The sequence below is a fragment of the Fundulus heteroclitus genome, unplaced genomic scaffold, assembly GCF_011125445.2.
Source record: "Fundulus heteroclitus isolate FHET01 unplaced genomic scaffold, MU-UCD_Fhet_4.1 scaffold_99, whole genome shotgun sequence".
NCBI classification, from domain to species: domain Eukaryota; kingdom Metazoa; phylum Chordata; class Actinopteri; order Cyprinodontiformes; family Fundulidae; genus Fundulus; species Fundulus heteroclitus.
In genome coordinates this window covers 697,103-712,009 of record NW_023397461.1, presented here as the reverse complement: position 1 = coordinate 712,009, position 14,907 = coordinate 697,103, and the positions used below count along the sequence as shown (strand labels likewise).

Here is a 14,907-nt window from a genome sequence, read left to right as displayed (position 1 = left end):
GGAAGTCTGTCGTAGCCATGTCCATTTTTACGGCTGCAACCTGTTGCGGAAGGTGCAAGAATAATTTGCAGAGTTTTTCGAATTAATCGCGTATTGCGCAATAGACGGGATCCTTTAACGCAGCGCGACAGTGTAATTGTAGAGAGATTTTTCTTGGTGGCTGTTATAAACAGACAAACACATCATTTAACAGTGGCTTTTAAAGAGGAAAAAGTGGTGTTGGAGCCATAAATCTAAAATATTTAAGTTACTTGTATGATGGTTTGCTTTTTATTTTTATCATATTCAGTAAGAAGATTTGTTCAGGCCATTTTATTGTGAAGTTTAGTTTACTTTGAAAGGCTTGCTTCCTGTCGAGCCGAATATTGTATTAGAAAAAACTATGGATGGATTATCTAGACACGGAGCAATACAGTTTTACCGTGTAAACTGTGGATGACTTGGAAAAGGAAAATTTTAATTTTTTATGGATAAAGATTTTTTTTTGTTAAAATTCCCAGTTTGCACGCGTCCTTTACTTCTCGTGTCTAAGGAATGACACTGAAATTTGGATCTCTTGACATAACAAGTGCCTTTTTAAAATAAAGTATAATAATTAAAGGCTACCATTTTATAGAATATTCTTGTATTTCACTTTTACTTGTCCCCATGTTCTAGTGGTTCCCATGGAGGCTCTGACATAAAAGAACAAAGTAAATATGAGATTATTAAAATGCAAAAATTCATGCTGTAGAATGTGATAGAAACATCTACCATGGGCAGTATTTACACATTAATTTGTCTGCTGCTTTTTGCCAGCCCTCTCTCCTGGCTTTAACAGATTTTTAGGTGTTTTATTTAATAACTCAAATTCGGCATAACCTTCCATTAAAAGCTCTTGTTCTGCTTGTGAGAAAAACTGTGGGCGTTCTTTGGCCATGCTGAACAGCCAATAGCAGCGCTGCTGATCATTGTTTCTACTATCGATACATTTCCCCTTTTAAACAAACGCATGAACGCGCAGTTATCTCAGATAACTCAATCCAGTCATACTAATCATAAACAACAGGTGTGTTCGAAGAACCCAGTTAGCCGGATCATGATTAGCCGGATGAAATCATCTTGGATGTGTCATTTGATCTCGGATGTTTTAAGCAACGTACGAAGAACGGACCCCTGGTCCGAATTTGTGTTGTCTTCCATTTGCAGCCGGAATTTGGAAATCCCGGCTCCCGAATGGAAAACTCAACTGGAATAGCTGTTAAAGTCGGACTTTCAAAGCCTGACTTTAACAAGTGGAATACACCAATTGTGTTAAAGATTAGGACACCAGTTTTCTTCAAACATACTTTGAGATCTAGATATTTAATATCTATTTTGACAATACAAAAAATAGAAATAGAAGGTATTTATAACAATTTCAATCAAAGTGAGTAATAATGCAACTTCTGCTGAAGAATAAATTAGAATATCTCACACCCTCAGGTATCATATCAGGTGTGATAAGGACAACATTACTCAGTATTATAAAGAAACCTTGACCTGTTTAAACCTCAAACACTTAGGTTGGTGCTCCTCACAGTTCAAATGAGAGAGAGCCGTTGAGATTCAAAGATCTTCCTCGGGCATTCAGAGATGAGACTAGACCAGTTTATGAGTCTGTGAAGGCATCTAAAGTGGTTGCACAAGAATCTGCAGTCATCCACACCGCTGTAGGGGAAATATACGAGCGGAGGACATTTAAGACAACATGCAAATTGAACCGAAACAGGTCCACCCCTTTAGTAATGGGGAGTCGTTAGGGTTGTTATTGGCCTGGCTTACAGGAACGATGTACTGATCACCCGTATGAGGGTGAGAATTGAGGTGATAATTGGAAGGAATCAACCCTATTGCCGTGTTGTAAGTTTTTGAGAGCTGAGACCTAAAGCCCCATTTCCACTACCCTTGTTAAACCGATCCGTGCTGAGCTCGGTCCGAGCTTGGATCAGTTAACCAAGCCGAGCTAGGTTCTGATGACCACTTACAATTCAATTCAATTCAATTTTATTTATATAGCGCCAAATCATGAAACATGTCATCTCAAGGCACTTTACAAAGTCAAGTTCAATCATATTATACAGATTGGGTCAGATTATACAGATTGGTCAAAAATTTCCTATATAAGGAAACCAGTTGATTGCATCAAAGTCCCAACAAGCAGCATTCACTCCTGGGGAACCGTAGAGCCACAGGAAGAGTCATCTGCATTGTACATGGCTTTGCTGCAATCCCTCATACTGAGCAAGCATGAAGCGACAGTGGGAAGAAAAACCACCCATTAACGGGAAAAAAAACCTCCGGCAGAACCGGGCTCAGTATGAACGGTCATCTGCCTCGACCGACTGGGGTTACAGAAGACAGAACAGAGACACAACAAGAGAAACAAAAAAGCACAGAAGCACACATTGATGTAGTAATCTGTTCTACATTAGATGGTAGTAGCAGGTGAGCCGTCTTCTCTGGATGATGTCACAGTTAACAGAACGCCAGACCAGGTGTACCTACTATGAAGAGAAAAGAGAGAGAACAGAAAGTTAAAGCAGAAATGACAACACATAATGCATAATTGAAGAACAGTAGAACTCAATATAGTGAGAAAATTAGATCCTGATATACTCCAGTAACCTAAGCCTATAGCAGTAAAACTATAAAGGTAGCTGAGAGTAACATGAGTCACTAGTTATAATTTTTGTCAAAAAGAAAAGTTTTAAGCCTAGTCTTAAAAGTAGACAGGGTGTCTGCCTCACGGACCAAAACTGGGAGTTGGTTCCACAGGAGAGGAGCCTGATAGCTAAAGGATCTGCCTCCCATTCTACTTTTAGAGACTCTAGGAACCACCAGCAGACCTGCAGTCTGAGAGCGAAGTGCTCTGTTAGGAACATACGGGGTAATCAGAGCTCTGATATATGATGGAGCTTGATTATTAAGGGCTTTATACGTTAGAAGAAGAATTTTAAATTCTATTCTTGATTTAACAGGAAGCCAATGAAGGGAAGCTAAAATAGGAGAAATATGATCCCTCTTGTTGATTTTCATCAGAACTCTTGCTGCAGCATTTTGGATCAGCTGAAGGCTTTGAACTGCATTTTGTGGACTTCCTGATAGTAAAGAATTACAATAGTCCAGCCTTGAAGTAACAAATGCATGGACCAGTTTTTCAGCATCACTCCTGGACAGAATGTTTCTAATTTTGGCGATATTCCGGAGGTGAAAAAAGGAAACTCTGGAAACCTGTTTAATATGGGATTTAAATGACATGTCTTGGTCAAAAATAACACCAAGATTTTTTACTTTATTACCAGAGGCCAGGTTAATGCCACCCAGATTAAGTGATTGGTTAAGAAGTTTATTTTTTGAGGACTCTGGCCCAAAGATTAAAACTTCGGTCTTGTCAGAATTTAGATGCAGGAAATTTAAAGTCATCCAGCTTTTGATGTCATCAAGACATGACTGCAGTCGAAGTAATTGATTGGATTCATCAGGATTTATGGATAAATATAGCTGAGTATCATCAGCATAACAGTGGAAATTAATCCCATGCTGTCTGATAATTTTGCCTATCGGAAGCATATATATAGTAAAGAGAATTGGTCCAAGGACTGAACCCTGTGGTACTCCACAGGTGACCCTAGAGTTTGAGGAAGATTTATTATTAACATGAACAAATTGGAATCTGTCTGACAGATAAGATTTAAACCAGCCTAATGCTTTCCCCTTAATCCCTACAGTATGTTCAAGTCTTTGTAGGAGAATATTGTGATCAACTGTATCAAACGCAGCACTGAGATCTAACAGGACAAGTATAGACACAAGTCCATTATCTGAGGCCATGAGAATATCATTAGTGACCTTCACCAGAGCTGTTTCAGTGCTATGATGAGCTCTGAAGCCTGACTGAAACTCCTCAAGTAGGTCATTACTTTGTAAATGTTCACAAAGTTGATTAGCAACTACTTTCTCAAGAATTTTAGATAAGAAAAGAAGATTAGATATAGGTCTGTAATTTACTAACTCATCTTGATCAAGAGAAGGTTTCTTAAGTAAAGGTTTAATAACAGCTACTTTCAAAACCTGTGGTACATATCCATTTACTAAGGATAGATTAATCATGTCTAAAATAGGACCACTGATCAAAGGGAATATGTCCTTAAACAACTTGGTTGGGATTGGGTCTAACATACAGGTAGAAGGTTTAGATGAAGCTAAAATTTTAGATAGCTCAGAAAGCTCTACTGCTTCTAAACAGTTCAAACACTGCGCAGATTCTAAAGATTCCTCCAATGCTGCCTCACTTACTGAGGACGAGGTAATCATGTTTGGGAGGATGCCAATTATTTTATTTTTAATGGCATCAATTTTATTTATGAAGAATCCCATAAAATCATTACTACTAAGAGCTAAGGGAATGGATGGATCAACAGAGCTGTGGCTCTGGGTAAGTTTGGCAACTGTACTAAAGAGAAATCTAGGATTATTTTTATTCTCTTCAATTAATGATGAAAAATATGCTGCTCTAACTCTGCGGAGGGTCTTGTTATACAACAATAGTCTGACCCTCCAGATTAAGTAGGATTCCTCTTGGTGTGTAGAGCGCCATTTTCTCTCCAATTTCCTAACATTGTGCTTCAAGGAACTCAGCTCTGAATTAAACCAAGGAGCCAGCTTCCTGTGAATAATCACCTTCTTTTTCAAGGGAGCTACATTGTCTAATGCAGAACGCAATGAGGAAGTCACATTGTTAGCCAAGGTATCGATTTGTGAATGGGAAGAAACAGCAATGCTGCCATCTACAGGGCATTTCTGCAATACTGAGGATATTAAGAAGGGGACAGACTCTTTAAGTTTTGATACAGCATTATCCGATAAAAATCTACTATAATGGAACCCTCTTTTGGGGGTGGAGAATTCAGTTAGATTAAACTCAAATGTTATTAAAAAATGATCAGACAGGACAGGGTTGTGAGAGAATACTGTTAATTCTTCACAATCAATGCCATATGTCAGAACAAGGTCTAAAGTATGGAGCCGAGAGTGCATCGGTTCATGCACATTTTGAACAAAACCAATTGAATCTAGGATAGTTTTAAAGGCTACACTAAGGTTATCACATTCAGTGTCAACATGGATGTTAAAATCACCCACTATAATAACCTTATCAGTATTTAACACCAAATCAGATAAGAAATCTGACAACTCATCCAAAAACTGAGTGTAAGGGCCTGGTGGACGATACAAAACAACAAACAGAAGAGGTTTTATTGCTTTGCAGTTTGGATGAGGGAAACTGAGGGTTAAATGTTCAAAAGAACTGTAATTATTAGTTGGCCTGGGACTAATTAATAAATCAGACTGAAAGATAGTTGCCACTCCTCCTCCTCTTCCCACAGATCTGGGAATGTGGAAATTTGAATAACTGGAGGGGGTTGACTCATTTATACTAACGTAGTCCTCTTGTAGCCAGGTTTCTGTGAGACAAAACAAATCAATCTGATTATCAGAAATCAATTCATTAACTAACAAAGTCTTTGGAGGGAGAGACCTTATATTTAATAGACCACATTTTATTATTTTATTTTTAGGTTCAAGGTGAACCATATTGATTTTTATTAGGTTTTTATGATTTGTTCCTTTTAGATCAGTTTTTGATCTGTTAAGTTTTGGCCGTGGGAAAGACACCGTCTCAATAGGATAATGGGTGGGTAACAGTACAGAAGCTGCAGAGAGGTGTGTTAAACTACGGCTCTGCTTCCTGGTCTGGACCCTGGGTTGTCAGCATTTAGGAGAACTAATAAATCCAGCCAGATTCCTAGAAAGAAGAGCTGCACCATCCAAAGTAGGATGGATGCCGTCTCTCCGGATCAGACCAGGTTTTCCCCAGAAAGTTCTCCAGTTATCAATGTAGCCCACGTCGTTTTCTGGACACCACCTAGACAACCAGCGGTTGAATGATGACATGCGGCTAAACATGTCATCACTGGTCAGATCAGGCAGGGGACCAGAGAAAATTACAGAGTCCGACATAGTTTTAGCAAACTCACAAACCGAAGCAACACCAACTTTGGTGACCTCTGATCGGCGTGACCGGGTGTCATTACCGCCAGCGTGAATAACAATTTTGCGGTATTTACGCTTATCCTTAGCCATTAGTTTTAGGTAGGATTCTATGTCGCCTGTTCTGGCCCCTGGTAGGCATTTAACTATGGTCCCTGGTTTCTTTAGTGCCACATTTCTCATTATGGAGCTGCCAATAATTAAGGTCGGCTCCTCGGCGAGATTGTCGCTCAGAGGGGAAAATTTATTAGAAACGCAGATGGGTTGGTGGTGATCTGGGGTCTGTAATCTAGAGCTATGCTTCCTACGAACTGTCACCCAGCCAGCCTGGTTACCAGGCTGCTCGGGTGCTACTGCTTTAGGTTCGCTACGTGAAGTTACTCTATGCGGCTCCGCGCTAGCAAAAGAGCGGCTATCAGCTGGTTTTTCAACAGCACGGAGCCGGGTCTCCAATTTTACACACCACGCTATCTCGGTTCCTTGGTTTCCTCGCCTCCTAGTGACGATCTGAGGTACTACTGCTCTCTGGGTTTGAAGGTGGCACCAAGCAAATCAAAATGGCGGCGCCCGTAACATTCAGGCAGTTATGCTTGGTGATACGTCGTTGTTTGCGGAGAGTCAGGCGAAGACGGAAACTTTTAGTGAATTTACTTGATTGAGTCGGCTTTTGGGAAGTGGATAAGACAAACGAACGTCTAATAAGGATTTACAGACACAGGAAACAACGACAGACGTTGAGGTTCATCACACTGCTAAGCAGAATCATTACTGGAAACCACGTGTCACGGTATGGAAGCTGGTATTATTATGAATGTCTGAAATGTCAGCTGGCTGTACGGAGATGACGCGGTCAGCTCATGCGCTCTTTGTTATCAGATAACCGGGCTGAGCCCACACATGGAACTGGGCTGCATTTAGGCTACGTTCACACTGCAGGTCTTAATGCTCAATTCCGATTTTTTTGTGAAATCGGATTTGTTTGCGTGGTCGTTCACATTTCCAAATATATGCAACTTGTATGTGATCTCCTGTGTGAACTGAATGCGTTTAACGGAAGTGTCCCGCATGGGCACTCGAGGACACGATGACGTCACACGTAGCAAGCGTCCTCAGTGTTTGCGGAAGTAAACATGGATTATAATGCTGGCGCACATTTTGCGATCTTTAATTTCTTTTCTAACCGGAGCTTTCCGTCCATTGGCTGCTCTTCTCATTGTTGTCCGCCATGGGTGTCGTCTTTCTTCCCGCTTCTGCATAGCAGGACGCAGAATAGTGACGTTTGTCGAGTATAGGTGACGTACAGGTCGGATAAATGTGACGCGGCCGTAGAGACACAGGTCGCATTTGAAAAGATCAGATACGTATCGGATTCAGGACCACCTATCCAAGTGGCCTGGGTCGCATTTGAAAATATCCGATCTGTGTTTTTCAGACTGTCATAAAAAGATCAGATACAGGTCGCATATGGGCAAAAAAATCATAATTGGGTCACGTCAGGCTGCAGTGTGAACGTAGCCTTAGCGCGGTCCGGTTGTGTCTAGCTCGTTTCAGTTCAGTTTGCGTTCCATTTACACTCGATAGTTATCTCGGTTACCGAGCTCAGACTGGTCTCGGCTCGGTTAAAAAGGGGTAGTGTAAACGGGGTATAAGGCCTCCTCCTCTGTTTAAGGTTGTTTTTTCTCTTTTAATGTAAATGGCTTCCTTCACGCCCCTTTCAAACCATCTGTCTTCTTTGTCCAAAAAGGCATTTTTTGGGCAGTACTAAAAAGCTTGGAATTCCACACTACTCCAGACATTTAGAATTGAGAAAGCTTTCTGGATGGGAAGCAAACGCCTTCAAACTTTGGAAAAATCCAGTTGTTTTGCAACATAAAAATAACCCAAAACACAGCAGCAGATCCAGCAAGTACTGGCTGGGAATTAAAAACGTGAATGTCATGGGCCTTGCTGGGGGGACTTGCTCCCAGCCAAACATGTAAGAAAGCCCTCAACATATCTGAGATTCTCTTGTTTATTTGAGAAAAAACACAGTTTGCCTTCTAGTTAAGAGTTTAGGATATCATGTCCTGGGTGACTGAGAATCCACACCAGCGAGTTAATGAACTACCTCCAGCTGCGGGTCTTTAGAGGATTGTCCCCACCCATCTTTAATACGGACTGAACGATCTACAAAGCAGCTCCAGCTCAGTCAGATTGGATGGAGCACATCTGTGAACGTCAGTTTATATTAAATATAAGGTCTCTCCCTCCAACGACATTGTTAGTTAACGAATTGATTTCTGATAAACAGATTGATTTGTTTTGTCTCACAGAAACCTGGCTACAAGAGGACTACGTTAGTATAAATGAGTCAACTCCCTCCAATTATTCAAATTTCCACATTCCCAGATCTGTGGGAAGAGGAGGAGGAGTGGCAACTATCTTTCAGTCTGATTTATTAATTAGTCCCAGGCCAACTAATAACTACAGTTCTTTTGAACATTTAACCCTCAGTTTCCCCGATCCAAACTGCAAATCAATAAAACCTCTTCTGTTTGTGGTTTTGTATCGTCGACCAGGCACTTAATCTCAGTTTTTGGATCAGTTGTCAGACTTCTTACCTGATTTGGTGTTAAATACTGACAAGGTTATTATAGTGGGTGATTTTAACATTCATGTTGACACAGAATGTGATAACCTTAGTGTAGCCTTTAAAACTATCCTAGATTCAATTGGTTTTGCTCAAAATGTGCATAAACCGACGCACTCTTGGCTCCATACTTTAGACCTTGTGCTGACATATGGCATTGATTGCGAAGAATTAACAGTATTTCCTCACAACCCTGTCCTGTCTGATCATTTTTTAATAACATTTGAGTTTAATCTAACTGAGTTCTCCACCCCCAAAAGAGGGTTCCATTATAGTAGATCTTTATCGGACAATGCTGCATCAAACTTTAAAGAGTCTGTCCCCCTCTTAATATCCTCAGTATTGCAGAAATACCCTGCAGATGGCAGCAATGCTGTTTCTTCCCATTCACAAATAGATGTCTTTGTTAACGGTGTGACTTCCTCATTGCGTTCTGCATTAGACAATGTAGCTCCCTTGAAAAAGAAGGTGATTATTCACAGGAAGCTGGCTCCCTGGTTTAATTCAGAGCTGCGTTCCTTGAAGCACAATGTTTGGAAATTGGAGAGAAAATGGTGCTCTACACACCATGAGGAATCCTACTTAATCTGGAGGGACAGTCTATTGTTGTATAACAAGACCCTTCGCAGAGTTAGAGCAGCATATTTTTCATCATTAATTGAAGAGAATAAAAATTATCTTAGATTTCTCTTCAGTACAGTTGCCAAACTTACCCAGAGTCACAGCTCTGTTGATCCATCCATTCCCTTAGCTCTTAGTAGTAATGATTTTATGGGATTCTTCATAAATAAAATTGATGCCATTAAAAATAAAATAATTGGCATCCTCCCAAACATGATTACCTCGTCCTCAGTAAGTGAGGCAGCATTGGAGGAATCTTTAGAATCTGCGCAGTGTTTGAACTGTTTAGAAGCAGTAGAGCCTTCTGAGCTATCTAAAATTTTAGCTTCATCTAAACCTTCTACCTGTATGTTAGACCCAATCTCAACCAAGTTGTTTAAGGAGGTATTCCCTTTGATCAGTGGCACTATTTTAGACATGATTAATGTATCCTTGGTAAATGGATATGTACCACAGACTTCTAAAGTAGCTGTTATTAAACCTTTACTTACGAAACCTTCTCTTGATCAAGATGAGTTAGTAAACTACAGACCTATATCTAATCTTCTTTTCTTATCTAAAATTCTTGAGAAAGTAGTTGCTAATCAACTATGTGAACATTTACAAAGCAATGACCTACTTGAGGAGTTTCAGTCAGGCTTCAGAGCTCATCATAGCACTGAAGCAGCTCTGGTGAAGGTCACTAATGATATTCTCATGGCCTCAGATAATGGACTTGTGTCTATACTTGTCCTGTTAGATCTCAGTGCTGCGTTTGATACAGTTGATCACAATATTCTCCTACAAAGACTTGAGCATACTGTAGGGATTAAGGGGAAAGCATTAGGCTGGTTTAAATCTTATCTGTCGGGCAGATTCCAGTTTGTTCATGTTAATAATAAATCTTCCTCAAACTCTAGGGTCACCTGTGGAGTACCACAGGGTTCAGTCCTTGGACCAATTCTCTTTACTATATATATGCTTCCCATTGGCAAAATTATCAGACAGCATGGGATTAATTTCCACTGTTATGCTGATGATACTCAGCTATATTTATCCATAAATCCTGATGAATCCAATCAGTTACTTCGACTGCAGTCATGTCTTGATGACATCAAAAGCTGGATGACTTTTTCCTGCATCTAAATTCTGACAAGACAGAAGTTGTAATCTTTGGGCCAGAGTCTTCAAAAAATAAAGTTCTTAACCAATCACTTAATCTGGGTGGCATTAACTTGGCCTCTGGTAGTAAAGTAAAAAATCTTAGTGTTATTTTTGACCAAGACATGTCATTTAAATCCCATATTAAACAGGTTTCCAGAGTTTCCTTTTTTCACCTCCGGAATATCGCCAAAATTAGAAACATTCTGTCCAGGAGTGATGCTGAAAAACTAGTCCATGCATTTGTTACTTCAAGGCTGGACTATTGTAATTCTTTACTATCAGGAAGTCCACAAAATGCAGTTCAAAGCCTTCAGCTGATCCAAAATGCTGCAGCAAGAGTTCTGATGAAAATCAACCAGAGGGATCATATTTCTCCAATTTTAGCTTCCCTTCATTGGCTTCCTGTTAAATCAAGAATAGAATTTAAAATTCTTCTTCTAACGTATAAAGCCCTTAATAATCAAGCTCCATCATATATCAGAGCTCTGATTACCCCGTATGTTCCTAACAGAGCACTTCGCTCTCAGACTGCAGGTCTGCTGGTGGTTCCTAGAGTCTAAAAGTAGAATGGGAGGCAGATCCTTTAGCTATCAGGCTCCTCTCCTGTGGAACCAACTCCCAGTTTTGGTCTGTGAGGCAGACACCCCGTCTACTTTTAAGACTAATGTTAAAACTTTCCTTTGTGACAAAGCTTCTAGTCAGAGTGGCTCATGTTACCCTGAGCTACCTCTATAGTTATGCTGCTATAGGCTTAGGCTGCTGGAGGACATCAGGGCCTATTTCTCTCACTATACTGAGTTCTACTGTTCTCCAGTTATGCATTGCATTACATTGAAATGACTGTTGTCATTTCAGCTTTTAACTTTTTGTTCTCTGTCATTTTTCTCTTCATAGAAGGTACACCTGGTCTGGTGTTCTGTTAGCTGTGACATCAACAGGGGAGGCAGATCATCCTCTATTACCATCTAACATAGAAAGTACTCCTGGGTCAATGTGAGCTTCTGAGCTTTCTGTGTCTCTGCTCTGTCTTCTCTAAGCCCCAGTGGGTGGAGGCAGATGACCGTTCATACTGAGCCTGGTTCTGGTTCTGCTGGAGGTTTTCCTTCCCATTAATGGGGAGTTTTTCTTTCCACTGTCGCTTCATGCTTGCTCAGTATGAGGGATTGCTGCAAAGCCATAGACAATGCAGACGACTGTCCACTGTAGCTCTACGCTTCTCCAGGAGTGAATGCTGCTTGTCGGGACTTTGAAGCAATCAACTGGTTCCCTTATAGGACATTTTTGACCAATCTGTATAATATGATTGAATTTGACTTTGTAAAGAGCCTCGAGATGACATGTTTCATGAATTGGCGCTATATAAATAAATTGAATTGAATTGTATGTTCATGGTGGTTCTCCAGCTGTAGGGAGAACCTCCATCCATGTCTCAGGTCTTCTGCAGCCTCTGGCAGGTTCTCTTCCTCCACGTTTGTCCTGATTCAGCTTCATCCACCTTCAGATCCACTCTGGCCAGCATGCTGCTGCCACCACCATGTTGCACTTTGGGAATGGTGTGTTCAGAATTATGCTCTCTGCTTTCCTCTACAGCGTAGTCCAAAAAGATCAGTTTTAGTCTCCTCGGAATAAACATCTTCCATGTTTTCTGTAGGCTGTTGTGTTGTTTATTGTGTTTCACATCTACAAAGATGGTTAATGGAAGGATTTCTTTTTCTCTTTATGTAACATTCTGACCAGGTGAAAGAGCAGGTAAGATATATTTTAACTGTGGAAACATTCATGGACTACTTAATTACAATAAAATCAGTGTTGGGGAACTGAGATATACCTGTGGTGTCACAGTATCGCACACACAGGGGGAAGTTTACAGCCTCGTTCTTCAGCTCACAAGCACCTGTTGCCCAGACTAAAATGTTCATGAATGCTCGTGAAGTGGAGGAGTTCCTGTCACTGAAGCCTGGAGAATACCTGATCGTGCCGTCCACCTTCCATCCCAACGAGTCGGCTTCGTTCCTCCTGACCATCCTCTGCAGGACGGAGAGCCACTGCTAGTATGTCTCTTCTCTCCATCAGATTATTGATCATTTTGGACAAATTATCTGTGCCTATTGAGGAAAAAATGTCACTTTCGTTGTGAATGTCTGTTCTCACAGTGAGAATTCTGGTGAGCACCCTCCAGAACCAGTTAAAAAGGTACATCACCAGTCACGGAGGTCATCTTTGGTTGAATATGAGGAGTATGAGGAGAAATCTGCTCAGTAAATTTGTTTCTCAGGCACCAAAGGTGAAGAACAGACAACAGGACGAAAATAAGCAATTATTCTTCCACCAATATTCAGACAAGGTAAATTCTGATTTATAATCCTGATTATCAGCTTTTATATGAACTAGAGCCAAGCAAAGGTTTGCTCAATCAGTTCCTTTAAAATGACAGCGGTCGGATCCAAACTCCTGGTTCTGCTTGGCTTGTTGTGAGCCTCCGCTGTGCAGCCGGCGATGTTTCCACCAGCTGCTGGGACTAAAACACACAACATGTCTTTGGTTTTCTCCAGTATGAAGAAGTGGATGCCGAGCAGCTTCAGAGGATTTTAAACGAGAAGCTTCTGAAAGGTTTGTTCCTTAAAATCCTGCAGTGTGCATCATTAGGATATTTCTGTTAACAGATGCTCTTTGTTCGGTTCGTTAGAAGACTTCAAATCTGGAGGGTTCAGCATCGACGCTTGTAGGAGCATGGTTGCTCTGATGGATGTATCCTGCAGATCATGGTCCAAAGTGGCCCAGTCCGTCGCTGCAGGTTTCATGCTAGAATCTATCAGAACCGACAGCGGTTAATATCACACAAAGACAAGCTGAACAAATACCAAAAAGCAGTTTTCACTTTATGAACAAACTTTGCATAACCAAATTGTTTTGAGCTTCACAAGCACCACCGATGTCCTAGTACTGCTTGGCCCATAACATTATGAAACTACACAAACAGAACCAGTCAGACAACATGAAGTAGGCTAAAAGATCCCAAAAAGCATCCTACCAGATTCTGATCGACAGAAAATCAAGAACAGATGAGAAACAAATGCTCTGATATCTATTGGTCTGGACAGGGTTGCAAGCTATTCCTTCTGTACACCAGAGAATCACAGTCAGAACCATGATCCACACCTGGAGAACACATGGAACAAAGGAGAACCTTCCCAGAGGAGGCTGAGCGCTGATAAAGGACTCACCCAGGAGGTTCCAGAAGAACGCAGAAGAGCATCTGGAGCTCTGCAGGCCTCGCTGCCTCAGTCAGCTTGGAGCCAGATCAGATGTTGGCTGTTCCCGGGTTGCTAGGTGCTCAGAGCTGATGTGTGTGAAGACTGGGGAAGTTGATCCCTACTTGATCTGGTTGCTTTGTAAGGTTTATGTAGAGTTAAAGAAAACAAGGCCGCCTCTGTTTATCTTATGTATTTTTGCACAAACATGTTTTTTCTTGACAATCTGTTTGAAAGTCGTCTATCAGTGGAAAACTGAACAGCGAGGAATTCATACGATTGTGGAACAAAGTTCTCATTTATAAGGTAAGAACATCAACTCCCAACTACTTAAAAAAATATTTTATGCATGTGTTGTCAAAAGTATTGAAACCCCAAGTATTCAAAAAGATGCTCCAGTCTTTGTCCCGTTGCAGAGGCGTAAAGGCTTAATAAGGATTTTCTGTGACAGATGCAAAGTAGAGCAGAAATGTGGAAGAAAAATGATTTATGGTTTTACAGTTTTTGCTAGTGTTACGCAAGTTCAGACGTGACAGACTGCATGGCTTACTTTGACACCCCTAAAGAAAATCCATTGCAGCGTGCTGCCCTCAGAGGTCCCCCAAAGTGACCAGAGTCCAGCTGTGTGGCTGTTCTGTTTCTGGCTTTGCAGGTTCCTTAGAGAACCTGCATGATGGCCATCAACTCCCATCATGCAACACGGCCCAAAATGGCCGACCGAGATAAGGTTGCTATGGTGATAAGTATAAAACACATATATAATTTAGGTTGATGCTTGTTACTCCAAGACAGAGTTGTTTTTATTTGCTGAGTATTTTCTGTCGGATGTGCACGCATTTTGAAAGTGATTTTGACTGTGATGATTTGTGGTTTATAAGTGACTCTGCCGCGGGTCGCTTCTCCAACTCTTTTCCCTCTTTTTCCCTCTCTCCTTGTTTCTATCTTTGCTCCCTCTCTTATCAGCGGATTCAATCTCTTTGTTTAGAACTCAGTTTGCGGTTTGTTTAAACTCCTCAGCCAATCGCTCCCTCTCCGGCCGAGGCACCGCCTCACTTTAGTGTAAGCGCTGACTGCATCATTAGGACCTCCCCTCACGCATCACACAAGGTTGTAGGTTCTACGTCATCATAGTCGCCATCTTGGGAAGGTGTCATCTAGCTAAACTATAGCTAGCTGTTGTGAAAACCTTGA

At 41.1% G+C, this 14,907-nt stretch overlaps 1 protein-coding gene across 3 annotated transcripts in view; it reads left to right on the top strand.

Moving 5' to 3' along the window:
• LOC105921155 (calpain-2 catalytic subunit) overlaps positions 1 to 14,907 on the top strand; it is a 41,774-nt gene that overhangs the window by 23,587 nt on the left and 3,280 nt on the right. For 2 of the 3 annotated variants that reach the window (XR_004930691.1, XM_012856852.3), the window contains exons 12-18: positions 12,203 to 12,214; positions 12,308 to 12,516; positions 12,619 to 12,658; positions 12,741 to 12,809; positions 13,018 to 13,075; positions 13,152 to 13,213; positions 13,954 to 14,022. Coding sequence is in view for 2 of the 3 variants with exons in the window: in XM_012856852.3 (XP_012712306.2) it covers positions 12,203 to 12,214; positions 12,308 to 12,516; positions 12,619 to 12,658; positions 12,741 to 12,809; positions 13,018 to 13,075; positions 13,152 to 13,213; positions 13,954 to 14,022 (519 nt within the window). In the remaining variant the exon portion in view is untranslated. The remainder of the gene's footprint in view (positions 1 to 12,202; positions 12,215 to 12,307; positions 12,517 to 12,618; positions 12,659 to 12,740; positions 12,810 to 13,017; positions 13,076 to 13,151; positions 13,214 to 13,953; positions 14,023 to 14,907) is intronic. The other variant, XM_021313153.2, reaches the window with a different exon arrangement.